The sequence below is a fragment of the Scleropages formosus genome, chromosome 25, assembly GCF_900964775.1.
Source record: "Scleropages formosus chromosome 25, fSclFor1.1, whole genome shotgun sequence".
NCBI lineage: Eukaryota > Metazoa > Chordata > Actinopteri > Osteoglossiformes > Osteoglossidae > Scleropages > Scleropages formosus.
Genome location: NC_041830.1, coordinates 15,029,212 through 15,050,293, shown reverse-complemented (window position 1 = coordinate 15,050,293; position 21,082 = coordinate 15,029,212). Strand labels below are relative to the sequence as shown.

Below are 21,082 nucleotides of genomic sequence, written 5' to 3'. Positions count from 1 at the left end.
ACGCCAGGAGGGAGTGAGCAGCTGGCTGCTCCCAGGGTGGTTCCACTGAGGTGAGCATGGTGTGTCGCTCCTGTATCGATCCCAGCTTCTCATTTCTAGGACCCAGAGAAAGTCCTCCAACCCACAAGCCTGCAGATCCTTTATCAAGCGGATGGCCGGTTCAAAGGTAACAGGGCGGAGAGATAATGAGCTTTTTCTTCGGACCGCGGTGTCCCAGCTGGTCTTAGACAGGGGGCAGTTCAGTGACTCTGAGCCAAGGGGATACACGCCACTCTTTTATACAGTCCTTGTTCCTGGACAGATCTGGACTCCCTTTGTATCCAGGTCAAGATTAACACTTAAATAACAGCTAAAATGCTTTGACAGACCTTTACTTTAAAAAAAAATAAAAATAGACAATGTCATTACATTTATTTATTTAGCAGATGCATTTTTCCAAACAACTTCCAATGAACTCTATGTAGTATCAGCAGCCCACACACCTTTTTCACCGTGGTGACTTACACTGCTAGATACACTACTTACACTGGGTCACTCATCCATACATCAGTGGAACACACACACTCTCTCTGTCACTCACACACTATGGGTAAACCTGAACAGCATGTCTTTGGACTGTGGGAGGAAACCAGAGCACCCGGAAGAAATCCACACAGACACAGGGAGAATGTACAAACTCCACACAGACTAAGTGGGGATCGAACCCACATCCTCTCCCACCACCCAGGTGCTGCAAGACAGCAGCGCTAATCACTGTGCCACCATGCCACCTGTATTATTATACACATGCCACCCATATAGATTATTATTATTCTTATTAAAATTTTATTTATATGGCTCTGGGTTCCATTCACAGTGTGTAAAAATGTGAGTGAATGAGGGTGTGTGATTGCCATGTAATGGACTGGTATCCCATCCAGGCTGTACCCTGCTTTATGCCTGGTACTTGTGGCATAGAGTCTGGACCACAGTGACACTACATTGGACAAGCAGTTACTGATAACGTATGGATGGGTGTTCAGAGAGCTTAATAAAAGTAATTGTTGAATGTTACTGGCAACAATGAATTGGCATAATTAGTTTGAAAGGTAATCAGAAAGTTTTGTCATAATCAAATACAAAAGGAAACCGGATTATTCTTATACACCAAATTATTATTATTACGTTTATTTGAGGGGGGCGCGGTGGCGCAGTGGGTTGGACCGGGTCCTGCTCTCCGGTGGGTCTGGGGTTCGAGTCCCGCTTGGGGTGCCTTGCGACGGACTGGCGTCCCGTCCTGGGTGTGTCCCCTTCTCCCTCTGGCCTTACGCCCTGTGTTACCGGGTAGGCTCCGGTTCCCCCGACCCTATATGGGAAAAGCGGTTCCGAAAATGTGTGTGTGTGTGTGTGTGTGTGTGTGTGTGTGTGTGTGTGTGTGTGTGTGTGTGTGTGTGTGTTTATTTGACTGTGTCAATAATGTAAATACAGCATGTGGTGAATAACATGTATTTCTTCCAAGGAAGTTGGATAAAGTCTCACGTATGGAGTGTTGCCAATTATTTCAGGACCGGAACAGAGGAGTAGCAGTTACAGCATATTAAAATTCAAAGCAAGGATGTCACCGCACCACAGTATGGGATTCTGTCACGTTCTTTTGGGGGGACAGCTAGTAGTGTGGTGGTTAGAGCCTCTGTCATTGCACCATTTATTACCATGAAGGTAAGAAATTTGTGCGGAAAAACTTCACAGAAACGCTTCTGCGATGTGACTTTTACAACATCGCAGCTGCCATCCTTGAATGAATATTACAGTGTTTACGGAGATCATTAAACACAGTAATACCGGTCTTTAATGCAAAGTTTAATAAGTGTGGAAAATGATTGCTCGTTGTAACAGTGAAGCGCTGTGCTGTAAGATTTTAAATTATGCTAAATAGATCACTGTTTATGTGTTTTCCCTCTTGCTCAGTCATAAAACACCCTTGGGGCTGCCTGCTCATTTAATGATTTTTAGGAAACGAGGAAACGCGCAGAAAGTGAACCTTATCAGCCTTCTACCTGTTTGAAACTGATTTTTTTTTGTTAAATGAACAATGGGGCTTTTTACTGGAGAAGTAAATTCGAGATATTTTAAAATTCTCTCGCAAGAATGACAGTTTGTTACAGTTAATAGGGGGATTTTGAATTTTAAGATTGTGCTCTGCTCTTCATCGGGCTTCGGAATGAAGAAAGGCAATGGTTGGAAACACTTAATCTCGTAACAGTGGGCAGAAGCTCCAGTGCCACAGGACGTGGAGATTCTCGCACCCGGCTCAGATTAAAGAGCGCAGGCCGACACATGATCGCCGGGGAGTCTGTGTGATGGAGAAGCTGGAGGCCTTGTTTCCTGTGCGGGGCATGGAAACCATGAGCAGAAAAACCACAGTGGTATTCTTCGAGACTGACGACGGGACTCGGGTGCGAGATGTACTCAGAACGCTTCAGCAGGAGCGATGGTGGAAAATGCTGATGGTTGCACGCGTCAGTGGAAATGGAAATGAACGATGTACCCGGGTGGGTGCTGTTCATCTCAAGACTGTCGAGAAAGTGACACGGATTGGCGTCATCACCGGTAACCGGTGATCAGCATTTCAAACTAAACAGGTTGTCTAGGTATCCGAATCCCCAACTTGATTGGCGGAAAAGAACAATTTATGAGCGGCCTAATAAATGAGAATTTAATCTTATAACATTTTTAACATCATTCAGCTGTCTGTCTCGTCAAAAGTGACTTATAATGATAGCTGCACCACAGTAAGATAGTTAAAATGGTACGTAATTTTTACCGCTTCAGTAAGAAGTATCTTGGTTTGGGAACTGCAGTGGAGCAAGGGTTTGAACTTGAGCCCCATTCTGCTCCCTGCTGCCCTTTATTAGCGAACAGTTGCATCCCAGAAGCCTGTTGGTATCTCTGTGGGTGTGGCCTAACAATGACAAGGCATCAGCCAAATAATGACATGACTTGAAAAGCAATGCTTTGACCCTAAAGGACATTCTGGACCATCTGTCGGTAGAAGGTTGTATCACTTGTTGCATCCTTGATTGAAAGTTTTTCTTCATCTTCTTTGTCGGTCTTCCAACAGGATCTTTCCTTCCAAGTGTCCCGTCCTTTGCTGCCATGACGGACAGGTATAACTGCAGCTTCGCTGACTTCCTGTCCCCGCCGGTCGAGAGATGTCAGGTGGATGGGCTGTGCAACCGCAGCTTCCAGCTGGTGGAGAACATTAGCGTCACGCTGGAGGACCTGTGCCTGAGCCAGGAGGAGTTCCTGAGGAGGCACCTGGGCCCTCGGCGCTCCCCGGTCTTCCTGCCGGTTTGCGTCAGTTTCCTGCTGATCTTCCTAGTGGGCGCAGTGGGAAATGCACTGACCTGCGCGGTCATTGCCGGCAACAAGGTGATGCACACGCCCACCAACTACTACCTGTTCAGCCTGGCTGTGTCGGACCTGCTGGTGCTGCTTCTGGGCATGCCGCTAGAGCTGTACGAGATGTGGAGCAACTACCCTTTCCTCTTCGGCCAGTGGGGCTGCCACTTCAAGACCTTCCTCTTTGAAACGGTCTGCTTCGCGTCCATCCTCAACGTCACGGCGCTCAGCGTGGAGCGCTACGTCGCCGTGGTGCACCCACTCCGGGCCAAGTACGTGGTGACACGGGCGCATGCCAAGCGGGTGATCCTGGCGCTGTGGGCGGCCTCCATGCTGTGCGCCGTGCCCAACACCAGCCTGCACGGCATCAGGCTGGAGTCCAGGTTCGGACACCAGCTCCCCGAGTCGGCCACCTGCACCCTGATCAAGCCCACCTGGATCTACAACCTGGTCATCCAGGTGACGACGGGCGTCTTCTTCCTGCTGCCAATGCTGACTATCAGCGTGCTCTACCTGCTCATCGGGCTGCAGCTCAGGCGCGAGAAGATGATGCGGGTCATAGAGGCCAAGTCCGGCCTGGACCGGAACGGCTACAGCAGCACCCAGAAGGTGCGGCATCGCCAGGTCACCAAAATGCTCTGTGAGTCACCAGTTCAAAATAATTTTGCTTGCAATTTTAAAACTTTCCACTCTGTCTGGACGACAGGTTATTCCTTAAAAAACTCTGCAGGTTCAACTTGGACAGGTTTTGCGGACAGTCCCCTGTGCGGTGCTGATTGCAAGTGAGAGGAGACCCTTTTTCTCCTGATTGCCGGGATCAGGGCCGATTCCGCCTTGACTGCCTTCGTTGTGCTCCGGTTCAGATGTAATCTAAAGCGCAGGTTTTTACAGTCACATTTGGAGCCGGAGGTTAAATCCATAGAGCATCATGGGGAAACTAGCTAAATAGGGCAGCGATGCATCCATTACACCTGACCGCATGCAGGGAAGCTCATTAGACTGGGAGCTTAATTTCTGACTATTCATTTGCATTCTGGCGGACCTTCGTGGAAGGAACGAGAGGTGTGTCTCTCTCAGCACAATTCTGCAAAATTATTTGCTTTATTGACCATCTTAAGCAATTATGTTTCCACTTTAGATCTCAATATTGACTAACGAACCTGTAAAATGTTCTTGATGCCTTCCGGTATTGCTCTCCAAGGGCTTCATTCCATGACTCATCCCATGATCCTGCCCAAACTCACTTGTAAAACAGCTTCATAATCCCATCTTCATAAGGGTTCTTAATTTAACAAAACTGTTACAGGTGTCCAATCTGTTAAAGCAAGAGCGTAAATTCAAATCTGCCACCCTGAGTTCAACAATTTAATGAATATTTAATGTAATAACAGCAATTATAATTCATAATCATCAATGGATGACAAGCAAGGATTCAGTCAACTGGAGCAGAAACTTAAAACAGGAATAATATACACACACACACACACATTTTCAGAACCGCTTGTCCTATACAGGGTCGCGGGGAACCGGAGCCTACCCGGTAACACAGGGCGTATGGCCAGAAGGGGAGGGGTCACACCCAGGACGGGACGTCAGTCCGAGGAATAATATATAAGGGAGCTATCTACTTTGACTCATGAAATGCTGTGGCATGTAGCGCATTACATAATTTGTTTGCCTATCAATCTGTAAGTCTGTTGTTTGTTTCTGTGTCTTGCCCTTTTTCAAATTAAGTTCCGACCACTTTTCCATTTTTTTATTCCTCTCACTCAACACATGACACCCTTGGCAGATCATGATCAGTGAATACAGACAAACAGCTCCTCCAGGGATGATACTGTGGGCCACCTGCTTTTCGTCACTGTATTTCTGCACCTTTCCTGGGCGACATCACAGACTTGGAGGAGGGAGTTATTACCTGTGCACCCCGCAACCGTTTAGGCCCCCATTAACCAGGACCAGCAAGATCCTTAGCCACTTGAGGCTGACAAAAGAACCCAGGCCATTTCAGTTCCCTGGGTCCCATCACTAGAGATGACCAGATTGAAGCCTGGATCACACTGCGGTGTATGGGCGCTGCGCTAGGGAGACCCAGGGTTATGAATTATAAAGGGACTTCGCGAATCTTGACAAAGTACCAAAAAGGGACAAAAGTGAATGTTGTGACATCTGAAGGTTTCCGTTGAAATTCTGCAGGCAGCAGCAGCACCTTTCCAACGCGCCAACCGCCCGAGCCGGTCTCCTCGAGCTGCACACGGCCGTGTCTCTCAGTGTTTACAGTGTGCAGACAGTTAACAGGGCAAAGGCAGTCTGACGCTGCGAGGAAACACATATTAATATTTTGCGGGGTCAGAAGACAAGTTGACTATGAGACCAACTGAATGCCAGAATGGAAAATGCATCTTTATGACGTACCTGCACATCTGCATCTGTAGGCGGCTGTAGAAAGGTAGGTAGGATGCAGTGGTTTGTGTTGTTAAGATCAGGGCTGTGGAGTCGGTAGACAAAACCTTCGAGTCCGACTCCGGTAACCCAATCATTGCTTCCGACTCCAGGACACCAGCTCCAACTTCACAGCAATGCTCAAAGTTGCACATTATTTTGGTGGTCAACTTATCCGGCAAATATAGACCCAAACCTATATTACACCTCTAATTTTGGGGATCGACTTATACGCCAGCAGATACGATGCATTTAGTCGCAGTTGGTACATTTTTACCGGCTCCAACTCCAGTAACCCAATAATTGTTTCCGACTCCGACTCCACAGCGCTGGTTAAGATTTCTCATCTGCAACCTCCTTGTTGTGAAATTTTTGGGGTCTGGGAAGCCCAAGTTTGGAGATTGGATCAGACTCTGGAGAGTGTGCAGATGTGATGGTGGATTTGATGTGCAGAACCTCTGGCTCCAGGAGATGATTTCAGTTCTGCTTGGACAGTCAGAACAGTACAAAGAGAAGCCGCTTTTCATGAGTTATCTGCTTTTTTTCCTGCAGCGAGTGCATGGAAAAAGTCCTCTGCGAAGCACTGAGGCAGCAGCAGCTCAGCAGTTGCTCCTGTTTTCCCTTTTTTCCTATTTTATCATATATGCTGGGTCCTCATTTCACAAATGATCCCGTTAGAAGTGAGAAGACGCACATATTTTTGCAGTTTGTTTATTTTTAATTCAATTTTCTCAGCTTTCTAAATTTTCTAAGTCGTAAACAATTGCAAACGTAATCTGTGTTTATTCAGTCAGCAAATAGATTGCTGTAAAGTGCACCCAGACATGATGAGTTGGTCATCCACTGGGAGAGATTAGGAGTCTGTGCATTTTTTTAAGTCACTTCACACTCATTTTAATTGTAATATAGATCAAGATTAAGAAAAACAATTAATTTATTACGTAATTGAAATAAAAAGTCAAAGTATTTTTCATTTATTATAGCAATAGCTGAGATTTCTATGTAACCTACTTCAATTATAAATTGAGAGAAGTTTATATAACTGAGCTTCTGTTGATGGCGACTTAAAGGTAAAAGCGACTTCGGAGTTGTTACAAATTAAAATCGGGTTTCTGGTCCCAACAAGGAACTAATAGTCAGAATATACTGTGCATTTAAGAGAATTTTAGATGCATTGTAATTCATGCAAGTGAAAACTGAATGCAGTGGCTAGATGGAGGGATGTGACGGTTAGGCCAACAAATTGTGTTCATCTGAGTAAAGTCAGGTTTGGCGGGATGCGATGTGCAGTTGATGAGATATCCGAAAAAGATGTTATTTGCACCCAGGTGGCCGTGAATGCTCTCAGCCAGAGCGGGGGAGCTCATAAATGGCATGTTCCAGTGGCAAAGAAAAGAGCCATTATTTTTTCACACAGCAGGGTAATAATCCTCATTTTAACAGCATCTGTCGTTATCTCAGAGTGTCTTTACTTACCTTTGGCTTTACTATCTTTTTGTCCACTATCTAATTATATATAAGAATCCAGGGCAATCAAATGCCCAGCGACACCTCACCCATGGGATCCATATTTTACCATCCCACCTTGACCAGGCTGTTGGCAGCAGAGTTACTAATGTAGGGCTCTGGAGACGGGATTCCAAGACGACGTACTTCACTGCACCTCGGCATGTCTTTTATCCAGAGATGTCGACGGTGCGCTCATAAACGTGCACCGATTTCTCACTTCTCCATCTGTAAATGGCTTTGATGCCGGCGCTAGTTGGTAATTTTTCATATACAGTAGCTTGCCTTAACTTCCACTTCACCGATACTTTGGATGCAGCTGGGGTGAGGAGCTGTTGCTCTCCCATGATGCATTGTTCTCCCATGATGCAACAGCATTTGTTCAAAGCTGAATGTCATTGCTGTTGTTGCTGTAATGTAAAAATTTGCCCACTCGTCCGCTGTGTGTCAAGTTGTCTGTACTGTTATGGAAATATGATGCACAAAAATAACCCTTAGCAGGCATAGTAATGTCTATTTAGTCTGCAGTAAGAAGTGAGTCTGATACCCTTGAATTACACTGGTAATGGCTGTATTTGCAGTATTAACCAGGGTTATGGGTGTGATCCTTCAGTCACTGTCGAGCAGCAAATCATTTTATGTGCCAGATGGTTCTCTACTGTATTCATTTTCTAAGCCCTACTGTACTTCCATGTACATCAAAAGGCGCAGGAGCACGATGTCGGTTCTCCTGGAAATACATTCAAATTGACATTTGCTGTGTAGACATGCTGCGCAAAGTTATTAATATGTTAATGGGCCCTTTACTGGAATGAGTTTGTATCAACTCTCTTTTGAATCTCATTTTTAAAAGGAAAAATATCTTGTATGATAAGCTGGTACGCGAACCCAGACCGGGCTTTTCCTGATCCTCCTGGCAAAAGCGCGACACTCAGTATATCAGTAAATACCACCATTAGGTACAGACTTTTCAAAGTTTGCTGGCAAACATCAGACTAGATATTGATGCTTTCATTAATCCATTTTGCCTTGCAGCCATTGATAAGTTGTAAAGATCGCTGCTTGCGCAGTTGCTTTTCTTTATATTTTTATTTTTGTCCCCCTTTTGCCACATCAGCACTTGTGCGCTTCTCGGTGCGCTAGTGAAATGAACCGGTAGCTGAAAATGAAAACTCGTCTTATCTGAGAGAACATGCTGGGCCTCAACGTATTACAAACAAATGAGATTTTCTAGCGCGCGAGAGGAGAAAGTAGGAGAAACAATAATATTGTGCGACACTTAAAGGACAGTGGCGGATGCCGGACCGATTTTAAGAAAGCTTTGTCTGAGCTTTGCTCTGTTTCTTCTTTGGCCCGAGATGCTCAAGGTGAGCTTGGTGCTGTGCAAATTTGCAGGGCACAAAGTCGCACCAGATTTCAAAGACAGAGGATCAGGCCTCTGCATTTTTTATTGACCCATTTCCCAAATCTCAAAAGTGGAACACGTCCACCTCTCCTCCTCGGAGATGCAGATCTCCTACCGAGCTTGTTATCTTCTGCCGTGACTGTCTGATACCCTTCCCAATTCTTACAGGGGCATTAATGGACCACTGTAAATCGTGACCAAAGACTGAGCTTGGGGACAAATGCATTTAGAGACTGAAAGTCATTCCTGCTGTTCACCGGAGGAGAAATGGAGAAACTAATTTAATGCCGAGCGATTTACGGCAAATGGAAAACCTTTTTCTTTGAAAGAGGGCTTTGTGTGAATTGACTTGCTCTCCTTTTCTGTCCGTCCTATTGCGTGTGCATGTGTGTGGGACGTGCGTGCATGTTGCAGGTGTGCTGGTGGTGGTCTTCGGCATCTGTTGGGCGCCCTTCCACGCCGACCGGCTGATGTGGAGCTTCATCAAGGAGTGGACCGAATCCCAAAAGCATATGTTCGAGTGCGTTCACATACTCTCGGGGGTCTTCTTCTACCTGAGCTCTGTCGTCAACCCCATCCTCTATAACCTGATGTCCACCCGCTTCCGCGAGATGTTCCGGGAGGTGGCATGCCGGCGTGGCAGACGCGGCTATTCACCCAGCGTGACACGGGTGACCCGGTTGACCCTGCGCAGCACCGTCTGCGAGGCACCGCCTGGACTCGGTGCGCTGGGATCCGAGGGGGAGGATGGCCCTCGCGAACAGGAGACCGCAGCACCTTAAGGGGGTCCATGACCGTTCTCATACTCTGGGGTTTGGGGGGAAGCCTTTTGCATTTACATACCGGCTGATCCATCAAACTCCTGGAAACTATCATATCGTTTCTCGCTGGTATACCGCAGAAAATAAGGACAACATCATGGTCATCACTGCATCTAATTGTGACTGATACCGAAGCAGTGGCTGGGGGGATGGTTACACCACCGGCGCCTGATGGGGGGGTCGCGTCTCCCAGAAGACCTGTCAAGCAGCAAGACAAGGAAAAGGCTGGCAGACTTTCGATGCATTAACCACAGAATGTTATCGTGTCCTTAACATATAAATTTCCTCTCTATGTTCCAGTCACGCCTCCCATCTCTGCAAGGAGGACACGCACCAGCAGTGCAGTTCCCAGACTGTACCGGAGACATTCATAATACAAGGCTATGATATTTGTGGTAAATTCTGGTCTATTGGTTTGTGGAAAAAAAAAAACTTGTCTTCAAAACAAATGTCTCCTACCAGCAATTTTGCACTGAGTGATTATTTTTGAATTGAATGATACTTTTCGGTGCAGTGTTGCATGTTGCCCTTCTTCTGTCCTGTTTTCATATCACTTTTCATTATTGTGCCCAAAGCACTGGGGGAAAAAACTGCTTAAAATTCCAAGCAATTTTTAAAAATCTAATGTATCCAATTAAAAAATGCAAATAGCATTGGATGTGTATGTGACCATCTAAATAGTCAGAAAATTAGCGGGGCATTAGCAAGCCGAAGGGTATGCGCAGCAAGTGCAACAATGAGCGCTAAAGGGGTGCGTGAGCATCTCGTGCGTTCTTTCCACAGAAAAGTCATTTTAATAAAGTTACTTGTCATGCAGATGGACAGCTCTGATTCCACTGACGCCTCGTGTGCCACTGTGCATTAATGAAAAAGCCGCTCTCACACCTCATCTCCTGTTACCGCTTTTTATGCGGGAACAACCTCTCATGCTCCATTTGGACCAGAGGCGGAGGGACAAAGATGAAGGCCTATCCAGGTAAATAAGTTGCGTGATGTGAGTTATTTGGTGGGGTGGCGGCATCACATCTGTGACTCTTTCAGTATATTCCCCTGCTGCAGGCAAGGGGCGGTTGGGGTATCCTATGGCCAAAGCACCCAAAGAGGACAGATTTTCCTTTCTAGTAGTTTATGAACTGACCCCGTAAGATGAAACTCGGACGATAATGATACCCCCTGGAGAGGGTTTGAATCCCATCCTAATAAAAGTTCACGCTAACCTGTTGACAATGGTCAGAATGCAGCATCCCACAATCCTCCAGGCCGCACCCAACCACCAGACACCGAGCTCCAGTCCAGAGGATGAAAAGGAATTGGACAGATTATGACCCATAATAAAAGCATAAGAATAATGTCAAATGTAAGAAATGTGTAGCATCTTGACACAAAGCAGCAACTGCAGCCCCATTTTACCAAATTACGCATTGGACAAAACGTAATAACATTTTTTTTCATGCTGTCTGTATTATCCTATCATTTTTACATTATGACTATCAGACAATGTTTTATTACTGTTATATTTGTTATAATATGATGGGAAGATTCCCCAGATGTTTATCATTACTGTTGCTTTGGGCCATCCATGGAAGTTGCTGTTTGACCTTTGAACCTTTAACCTTTGGAAATGTGCCATTCTGCATGAGCATCCCCATGAATAAAAAGTGGAATATTGTCTCTCCTGCAATGTTTTAAGGAACTGCTCCTCTTGCTTGGGGAGGGGGGGGCGGGGGAGTGAGATGGTTGGGGGTCCATGTTGTTCATACTGTAGTGATACTTACAATCAGCCAGCTGCAAAGTTTTTTTTTAATGTTTCATTTCTTAGCAAAGACTTCAAATAAGCCTGCCCACGCTGGTATAATAAACAAGTATGTGGCAACATTATTATATTTTGAAGTGTCCAACAACAGAATGATGAGAGCAATTTTATTTGATTTTTTTTTCTTTAATTGACTGTGTTCGCTCCCCTAGTTAATCCAAACGTTCTGTAATTCAAGCAGCGATAACGAGATAGACTCCTCAAACCCTAAATGGAAATTCTGTTGCGTCTGGAAACGAGAATAATATTACCATTTCTGTTCACCCCTCCAAAAATAGCTGCGCGGCAGTTGGTAGAGGCACGCCAACACAGCAACCAATAAATAGCATTTGTTTTCATTTCACCTCCTGCCATAAGTTCTCCAGCCATCACATAATTACGCCTCCGCAGAACTGTCTTATAGGGACTTTAATATCCACCTTGGGCCCCAGTGTGTTTTTAACACTTTGAATTAATTCGCGGTATCAGCTTCCATCACCGCGATAATGAGCCGTCACACGCAGTGTTACTGCGGAGCTGGGAGGAGGGGTGTAAACGGAAAAGTACCAGGCAAAAGGGGAGAGCGAGGGAGCAAGATGGGTTTAGACACGAGCAAAGTCCTCACATGGTGGGAACGAACTTTGCCAAGTCCTAACGGCAGGTGGGGTTGGGGTTGGGGTTGGGGTTGGGGTTGGGGTTGGGGTTGGGGTTGGGGTTGGGGTTGGGCGGTATCACTGGTGCCTCATTCCTCTTGGGCTACAGGTTTCGAGGTGGGTTCGAGTCCAACGCAAACTGTATACTCTCCCCATATTTGTGTGGGTTTCCTCCCATAGTCCAAAGAGATGTGAACTGGTAGTTCTTATTTGCTCCTTAGTGTGTATGTGAGATTGAATGCTCACACACCATGCTTCCAGGATAGGCTCTGGACCACCGACCTTGTCCTGGACGTGAAGCTCATTACAGTGGCTATAGGGAAGGGGTTGAGACCTCAAAGAAGGAAACTTTTACCTAAAGGAAAGCAAGTGTTTGCTGGGTAATATGCGCCAATTCGACACTGCAGGTGTGAGGAGGGGGTGTTTCTCAGAGTGTGTTTAGAAGGGTGAAGAGCGTACACTGAGAAATGTACCGAGTGCTTCTGTGCTGCCAGCCGCGCCGTAGCCCACGCTGTTCCCCCATTACGCAGGAGTGCCAGGAGCTAAAAAGGAGCTGGTGCCCTAATGAGCCTCCCAATTACCCATAGTGCTCTAGGAAGGGGGCACAAACACACAGCAGCAAGAGGACGCAGTAACAGTCTTCACTCGCTGGGTGGTTCAAGGTGTTAAAGCCCAACGATCTTGCGGTCAGAAGGTCCCATGTTCAAATCTCCGCACCTGCCGTGGTATCCGATGGTAAATCATTGTAAGTAGCTTAGTATAAAAACCCCGAAGTCCTCATCAGTGGTTCCTTTTCACTACTCATTCATCGCTGACGTATTCGTCTATTAAACAATCCGGTGCTCCTGCCAGCCTTCCACAGAGCCGAGAGTAAACCGTACCTTTCAATTACTGGAGTGAAACACTGCAGCCCAGCTTCCCAGAGAGTTTTCTAGTTATTTTAGGAGTCTTCCCTCATTTTTGCATTATTTGCAAATTCAGTCTCAGCTTGCCGAGAGAGCAGCAGTCAAGTATTTTCAATATCCACTCAACGAAATAACCCTGTTTCGCAAAGCTATGAGACAACTACGTTTATGGTTTCCATAGCATGGTACAGTACCATGTTATTAGTGCTATCACGCATGCCTAATTACCAGCTTAAAGTATCAGTCCTGCTTGTAATCCTAGATTCCTGATAGGGTTTTTATACAATTTAAATCATGAGTTTTTTTTATCTTTCTATTTTGCTTCTCTTTATTGTTGTAATTTTTAATGCTAAATTTTATCACAGCCAATGCAGAACGCTGCTGCCCCAGTTGCGGTTGACTTGCCGAAGCGTTCCCATGTATCTCCTCTACTTGTTTCTCTGCATTGGCTTCCTATAGCTGCCTGGATCAAATTCAAGACTCTGGTTATGGCCCACAAATGCATCAATACAACTGCTCCCAGATACTTACAAGACTTGATCAACGGCCACACGTCAGCCAGACTGCTACGCTCTTCCACATCTGCCCGCTTGGTGGTCCCGCACACGAAAGGTAAAGCACGGAGGTTCTCGGTTCTGGCTCAGTTGCGGTGGAACGACCTCCCCCTCTCACTCAGAACTGCTGAATCTCTGTCCACATTTAAAAAGGGTCTTAAAACTCATCTCTTCCAGACTCACATTCCCAATCATTTCTTAAGGCGTAAATGTTCACGCCCAGATAAACCTTTACACAGCTGCTCCAGTAATGTAACGTAAATGTTTATATATATCTCAAAATTTCTCTAATATATCTTTTTAGCTTTATTATTGCAACTTCTGTATTTTTACTACTAAAGGACATTGAAAGGCTGCTTTGCTGTAGAAGACATTGTATAAAACAATTATTATTCCAAAGTTGACCTTGTTGAGATCCTCTTCTAAATTAACACTCATTCATTTCCATTATAGTCAACATTAAGAACTTTTAAGCCAGGGGGAAAAATTAAACCGGACATATGAAGTATATTCAGGGACGGGCAAAGTGCAGAGTAAATGCATTTGGGAACAAAATGAAAAAATGCTAATGTAAATATGCATTTAATAATATTTTTCCAGTTTCTACTTCACCTCTTAAATTGCAGGTACCTTTTTCTGGTGCGAAGTAAATTAATAAATAACATTCACCCCCTACGGAAATTCCTCCTTCAAAATGTAAAAATCTGAATCGCACTTCATCTTCATTAAGGCCCCGCAGCTGTGGTGTTTTACAGTTATATCAAAATGTCAGCGCAGTTACAACAAAACCCTTTTTAATCACAGAAATCGCCGTCCCGGCGGCGTCGTACTGCAGGAGTTGATTAACCGGGACTGATCAAGGGAAATAGGAAGGAGTACCGCGGAATTCTAAGTGCGCTTTCGGGTCCCAGCCAGCTTTTGCGTCCTCACCTTCATCCCATTACCATCTGGGCACCTTAGATGCCTGTTTTTTACAAGGGCACGGCGCATTCTAAAATGAAATGTGCACGAACAATGCATTCATTACTTGTCGAAAATTCACGAGGGTTCCAGATGTACAATATCTAAGCAAAAGCGAGCAGGCCATTAATCTGCCCGAACGTTCTTCTGTTTTCTAACAGCATCCTTTGTGGACGTACAGTAAATCGCCACGAGTGCCATCCGCGTTACCAAAACGGATACAAATCAAACTGGAGAGCGTGTCGCACCCTCACATTTGTCCTTCTCTTAAAGGTCGCTTGTTTAGAAATTAAAGCTGGAAATAAACTTCACTGTTTTATACTTTAAATGTCACAGTAAATTTGAGTGTCAACGTTTCCCGCTCCCTTTTTTTTGGATCATGATGAATCATCACCTAACAGGAGATGTAATTCACCCAAAGTCTGATGAGCAGGTTCCAGCATCGCCATCATCCATCCTTATTTTCCACACACATCCAAAGCGCCGTTAATGGCTCTATTCTATCCATCTCGTTCCCAGGCTTTAAGAGTCTGATGAAAGGGGCCTCTTGGCCTGGACGGACGGACGGGCTCTGATGTTCTGCTTAAGAAAGCGGTTTGAGGCCGTGGCACCACATTAACAGGCAATTTGTACTCTCGATTAATTAGCGCGGATTACACACTGGTCAGTGTTAATAGCTCTTTGATGCACCGTCACGTCACGGCCTCGGAGGATCGGAGACGTGTCCAAACGTTGAGCGGCGTGTCTTAAACGGACGACGGCTTGTTGCGCTTTCCCGCTGGGCTCAGGAGGGACAAAGCAAAGTCATCTCAGGCCACTTACCCGCATGCAGTTATTCCCCGCACAATAAATCATTTCCAGGACATGCGTTTGTGGGCGGGTTATGAGTATAAGTAAGCGCAACAAGCAAACAGGAAAGTGTTCTCAAGATTAATTATTTTGTTCTTCCTGTGACGTGACCGATATCGAGCCCGTTTCACGTCCGAGCCTAAGTGCAGTGATATTACTGCCTGTGTGCATTATGACATTTGTGCTGTTTTCCTAAAAAGCCCATTAAAATATAGAATTCTAATTTGTTGACTAATAACTTGCATTTTCTGCTGACGATTCACACAGAGCTCAAATCCTCTCAAATCCTCCACATCTGACTTCACTTAGTGTCGGACCAAACCCCAGGATGTTCGCTATGGAATCAGGAATTCTACTACAAAAACCATTTTCTTTCAGTTCTGTGCTCTAGTGACATATTGGCGATGCAAAAAATCTTTTAAGTCCTTTAGTCTTTCAGCAGATGCTTCTCTCCAAAGCAACATACAGCTCAGAATAAACAAAGTGCAATTTACAGAGGACTTAGACACATGGAATTATTGACGAAGAACTCATTTGTGCAATACTGCTCTCACAGCAAACATTCCGGTACATCTACCTATAGAAGTGGCATGGAAAGAGGAAGGTAGGTCGATAAAATGTAGCAGGCAGTGAAGGACAACCTACAAAAATTTCAGCTGCTTGGGTTTTGAGACCATTCTGGAATGCTCGAAGGGATTCAGCAGCTGTGAGGGACAGAGGGAGCTCATTCCACCATATTGGCAGCAAAACTGAGGTTTTATATTTTGGACGTCTTGACAGAGCGGTGACCAGAGCTGGAGAGTCGTGGTGCTCTTACTGGAGTGTAACAAGGGATAAGACTAGATGTTCAAAAAAGCTTTTTGAACATATTTCTGATTGCTAACAAGCTTATCAAATCCCCCATTCTTGTATCATAATGTTCTCTATAATGGATATTAGGATTATATAAGGTGTATGAAGACTGTGAGAAAAATCAATTCTGTGCACATAATGTTCTATACAATGGACATTGAGACTATATAAGGTGCATTAAGAGTCAGAATTGTTTCACGTACAGTTCAGAAGACACACTTAAAAATATTTATGTCCCACAGAATGGATAAAACTAATCTCTGGGTCTCAGGAGAATATAATTTTGTAAGATATGCATGAAGATATTTCTTACTTCTGTCCTCAATCGCAGAATAAATTCATACACAGTTGAAGGAGCTTAATTAGAAATACTGTCAGGAATCCTGTGCAAGGGCTTTTGGGGGAAAAATGTAAATTTAAGATTTCGGGCCTTTCTTCAGATTTTACTTTCATGCTCAATTAATGCGTTCTTAATGTGAAGATCTGTCTCCCTGTACTTGGAAACTGCAGACAGACATTGCAGGTTTCCTGTAGCAGGATCCTTTAACGTTCCAGCAGGGCTCACATACTCAGCATGGTATAGTTACACCACCAAAGAGGCAACATTTCTTTCAGTTTTTCTACATCACATGAAACTCCAGAAAGTCAATTTATTTAAAAAAAAAAAAAAAAAGCAAACAGAAAAACACCCTGAGTCCAGAAAACACACTGTGAGCAAAGAAATAAACTAAAACTGACCCGATTAATTCCCCATAAACTTTACTAACTGGCTATAGGAATGAAGACTGTAATTTTTGGACTGGTTACACCATGCAAGATTAAGATCATATTGACATGAACAACATCACACGCAGGCCTCTGCATTCTTTACGGAGGTAAAACCAGAATTAGTTTCACAGAATCCCTCACACTCAAGAGTTTTCAGATGTTCTTTTTGGAAAATTCAAAAGTTGGTTTATTAAGCAAAGGGTTATGAAGCATAACTGTTGTGCAACATTTTCAAAACTGTACTCATCTGCCTGGCAAAATGAAATTTTACTTTGTCAGGGAATCTTACGAGAACTGACCTCATTAGACCTCATTAGCCCGTGGAACTGAATGTGTCATGAACAAAACTAACATAACTAACAAAGGAATAGCTTATAACTGGTTAAAGCAGCTGACTCTAGCTGCAGAGGTCATGGGTTTGAATCCCACCTCCAGGTAAAGTTCAATAAAATCATTTATTCACTGAGCTGATACTGGGTATAAATAAACAAAACTACTTAATCCAATATGTTGTGAACAAAACTAGTTTCCAGCAAGCATATGTATATACACACACAACAGTGTGACCGAACTATCACATCGGTGAAAGGATTTTGATGTAGATCATTTTTGTTCCACCGTGTCTTGCTGTCCATCTTCTGCGGCAGGACGGTCTGTTCTTCGAGACGCCAGTCGATCCCTCCTCAGTAGTAGTAGCAGCCGAATGCAGCGGCCACACAAAATAGACTGTCCTGATGGAATACACAAAAGCACTGATCAGTGTTCATCAAATGCTGTGATCACTCGACCACCGTTCGCAGCAATCTGTGTGCAGTCATCAGAGCAGCTCACGTTCATGTAGACGTCTTGGGCGTAGCTGTCCGTGTCTGCATCCCAGAAGCAGCGTGCAGCCATCCTTACATGAGGAAAAAGAGGAATAAACCAATGGAAGGCTCAGGAGTGAGTCAAAAACACACCCTGGTGTTAAAAACAGAACGTTAAAATACTGTGTAGCGTTTTGGTGAAATGCGTAGTAAAAGAGTGTGACGGACTGCAAGAGTGTTTTGCCAATATCCGGCTCACATTAACATTGACAGCAGAGAGTATGTGATAATATGTTGATCAGCCAGTGTCGTAAAAAGGTAAAAATGCAAAAAAAAAGCAAATAATGTGTTCAAAACTAACAATAATATGCTGAACCCTCAACACTAAATTTTTTCTAACTTTTTCCTGATTTTTTTTAATTCCATATTTTTGAAAATCTGTTTGGAGAACAAGTGCAACCAGTGTTTACCCTCCTAGCAGATAGATGGCAGTACAAGACACCTAATGCAGTAAATTCAGCACTGAAACTAGTGTCTACAGCTCATGTCTCCTGCGGTTGATTCTAATGACACCAGTTTACTGTTGCCATGGAGACAAAAGAACTACTGTTATGCCTTATTTTTACATCTTGCAGCTCAGTATAAAATTTTTACAGAACCTAATCCACATGTAAGTCGAGGGTTATCTGTATCATTTTTATCATCATTATTATTATTTATTATCCATTATTCAGCTGATGCCACTGTTCAAGGGAATTCACATTAACTTTGTACATTTAAGCGACATAAAATTGCGTGGGTAAGCTGAGGAGCTAGTTTAGTTTGCAGACACAACCAATGTTCATTAATAACTAACGGCGCCCTGGTGGCCTAATGGATAAGGCACTGGCCTCCTAAGCCAGGGATTGTGGGTTCGAGTCCCATCCGGGGTGACTACTTTTGACCTTGGTTATGGCCTCAGTAGAACAAACAGAATAGAATAATGCATCAATAAAACTGCTCCCAGATATCTACAAGACTTGATCATCCGCTACACCCCAACCAGACGCTCTTGCACATCTGCCCGCTTGGTGGTCCCACACATGAAAGGTAAAGCACAAAGGTTCTTGGTTCTGGCTCCATTGTGGTGGAACAACCTTCCCCTCTCACTCAGAACTGCTGAATCTCTGTCCACACTTAAAAAGGGCTTTAAAACTCTCCTCTTCCAGACTCACTTTCCCCATGATCTCTTAAGCTCATGTAAGGTGTCTGCATCTAAGTGTCTCTCTGTTAATGTAATGAACACATTGTATTTTCTACAAGATGTATGACACTTTGGAGAAAACTAACTGATAAATTAATAAATGTAAATGTAAAATCACACTCACTTCACACCTTCCCCTCGTTGCTCTCCAATCACCACTTGTACCACCAGCTTGTATCGGTCCAAGCCTGTTTCTAAAAATACAGAGCATATTTAGTACTTATTTCTACACACACACACACTCTCTCCTGTTGGCTTTGGAAGTACTGACTGTTCTAAAAGCTGTGATGGAATTTACTGCTTTTATTATTTATTCCTTTATTGCTATTAATAACATTGTTGTTTCTGACACTTTTGTCTACGGGAAAAATTGCCACATTTGTGTCCACGTTTATACAAAGCAAAAGTCCTAAAAGGATTTTAAAAAAATCGAACTGAAAATACGCTATTAAATAGAAAGTAATTAGAAAACTAGTAAAATTAGAAATGTATTAGTAGTTAGAAAATTAGAAGGCAAAGTGCACAGGGTTGCAGCAGCACACATACGCCGCGTGTGGCAGTCAAACCAGAGAAGCACAGCAGTGTGCAAACGCGGTAAATCTACAGACGAAACTAAGAGGAGCAGTGAGGAGCTCAAACGGTGCTGCTGCAAACACGCGATGAACCGGGAGTCCAGAACAGAACCATGCAGATGCAGCAAAATGAAGTTAGAACATGGAGCTGTTAACAAAGCAGCTACAAACGAGAGACCGGCAGCATAGAAGTTTGAGCTGCTACCTTTGGACCCCAAGGTCACAGGTTCGAATCTCCCCTCCAGCAGTAGTGCACCTTTGCAAGGTACCTACTCAGAAGTACCCCAGCAAAGTTACCCAGCTGTATAGATGAGTAAATAACTAAAAGTAACTTTACGCTGCGAATCACCTTTTAAGGAAAGTGTCCGATGACTGTAAATGAATCCACGGATGCAGCAGGTGGCACAGTGGTTAAAGCTCCCACCTTGCTCTCTGAGGAGCCCTGGTTCTAATCCCACCTCTGATCACAGCGGTTACCCTGAACTGATGCAGTAAGAATACCCTGGTGTACTGTATGAAGAGGTAAATCATTCACTGTGATGCTCATCACCTACCACTGGAAGGTGGCTGATACTAAAGAACGATGCTGGGACAGAAAGAGATGTGGTCTGTGAATGAATAAAGTCTCACCCTTGACCTTCTCTTTGATGGAGTCCGCGAGCGAGCGGCTCAGAAACGGGACCTCCTGCGGCTCGTATTGCCGGCCAGACAGCGCCCCCTGCAGGACGTTGCGGATACACTCCTTCACCACGGCGGCTTTGAACCTCACGCACACAGAGAGAGAGAGAGAGAGAGAGAGAGAGAGAGAGAGAGAGAGTCACGCTATGGCACGAGGACGAATTTCAAGACCAAAGCCGTGCGACCAAGTCTTAAGTTACAAAGTCTCGCGCGCGCGCCGTGTAAAAATCACCGCCTTTTTTTTAGTGTAAGAACGTAAGTCGTAACACGTCAAAGTTCGCCTTCTGAGATTCCCTAGCTGCGGATTTCTCTATTTTCGGATGACGTCATTTTGATTACAATTCTTCGAAACCCCAGACGACACTAACTAACTAAGAAAATAAAGTTACAGAAACAGCAACGCGAAAACTCTGCAAATTTAAAGAACGGTTTCTGCCGCCTTACTTGTGCTGATAGTTTGGCCTGATGACGTACGTGTTTCCCACCGCGTTGCTCCCTTCCATACTAAAGCTGTACAAAAATATGTTAATATATTTCAATCATAACATTCGATCGCGAACGCTTGCGCTCTCCATGTACACTAGCAGTTACCATAACAACATGACTTCCGCATCCGGGACACTAAAAGGCGTGTGACGTAACTTCCGCCTAAGTTTATGAGGCGTTTAACTTTCTGAGCACAGTACATTCAACATACGTTAACTGGTGTATTTCTTTGGTGTTGAACACTGGCCAGCTCTATTACACAGTGTAAAAAAAAGAAGAGTAGAAGTGGAGGATAAATGGATTCTAAAGCATCATGATAAATATGTGTAAAAATGAACTGGAACCAAATTATGTTCAGTTCAATTCAGTTTATTCTTGTACAGCACAGGTGACACTGGGTACCAAACTAAAG

At 44.4% G+C, this 21,082-nt stretch overlaps 2 protein-coding genes and 1 non-coding gene across 3 annotated transcripts; 2 read left to right on the top strand and 1 right to left on the bottom strand.

Moving 5' to 3' along the window:
* Positions 1 to 2,339: 2,339 nt before the first annotated feature.
* LOC108921439 (neuromedin-U receptor 1-like) lies at positions 2,340 to 9,516 on the top strand. Its single transcript, XM_018730913.2, has 3 exons — positions 2,340 to 2,589; positions 3,101 to 4,021; positions 9,149 to 9,516. Exons 1-3 carry the CDS (start codon positions 2,340 to 2,342, stop codon positions 9,514 to 9,516), a joined length of 1,539 nt encoding a protein of 512 aa, XP_018586429.2.
* A 7,298-nt stretch (positions 9,517 to 16,814) lies between these two features.
* Positions 16,815 to 20,877, bottom strand: LOC108921569 (tctex1 domain-containing protein 2-like). Its single transcript, XM_018731067.2, has 5 exons — positions 20,629 to 20,877; positions 20,137 to 20,270; positions 19,059 to 19,128; positions 17,720 to 17,783; positions 16,815 to 17,619 (listed from the first exon to the last, which is right to left on the bottom strand). The coding sequence occupies exons 1-5, from the start codon at positions 20,685 to 20,687 to the stop codon at positions 17,572 to 17,574; spliced, it is 375 nt and encodes a 124-aa protein (XP_018586583.1). The 5' UTR covers positions 20,688 to 20,877; the 3' UTR covers positions 16,815 to 17,571.
* Positions 18,551 to 18,623, top strand: trnar-ccu (transfer RNA arginine (anticodon CCU)). Its single transcript has one exon. It is a non-coding gene; the product is annotated as a tRNA-Arg (tRNA).
* Positions 20,878 to 21,082: the final 205 nt, after the last annotated feature.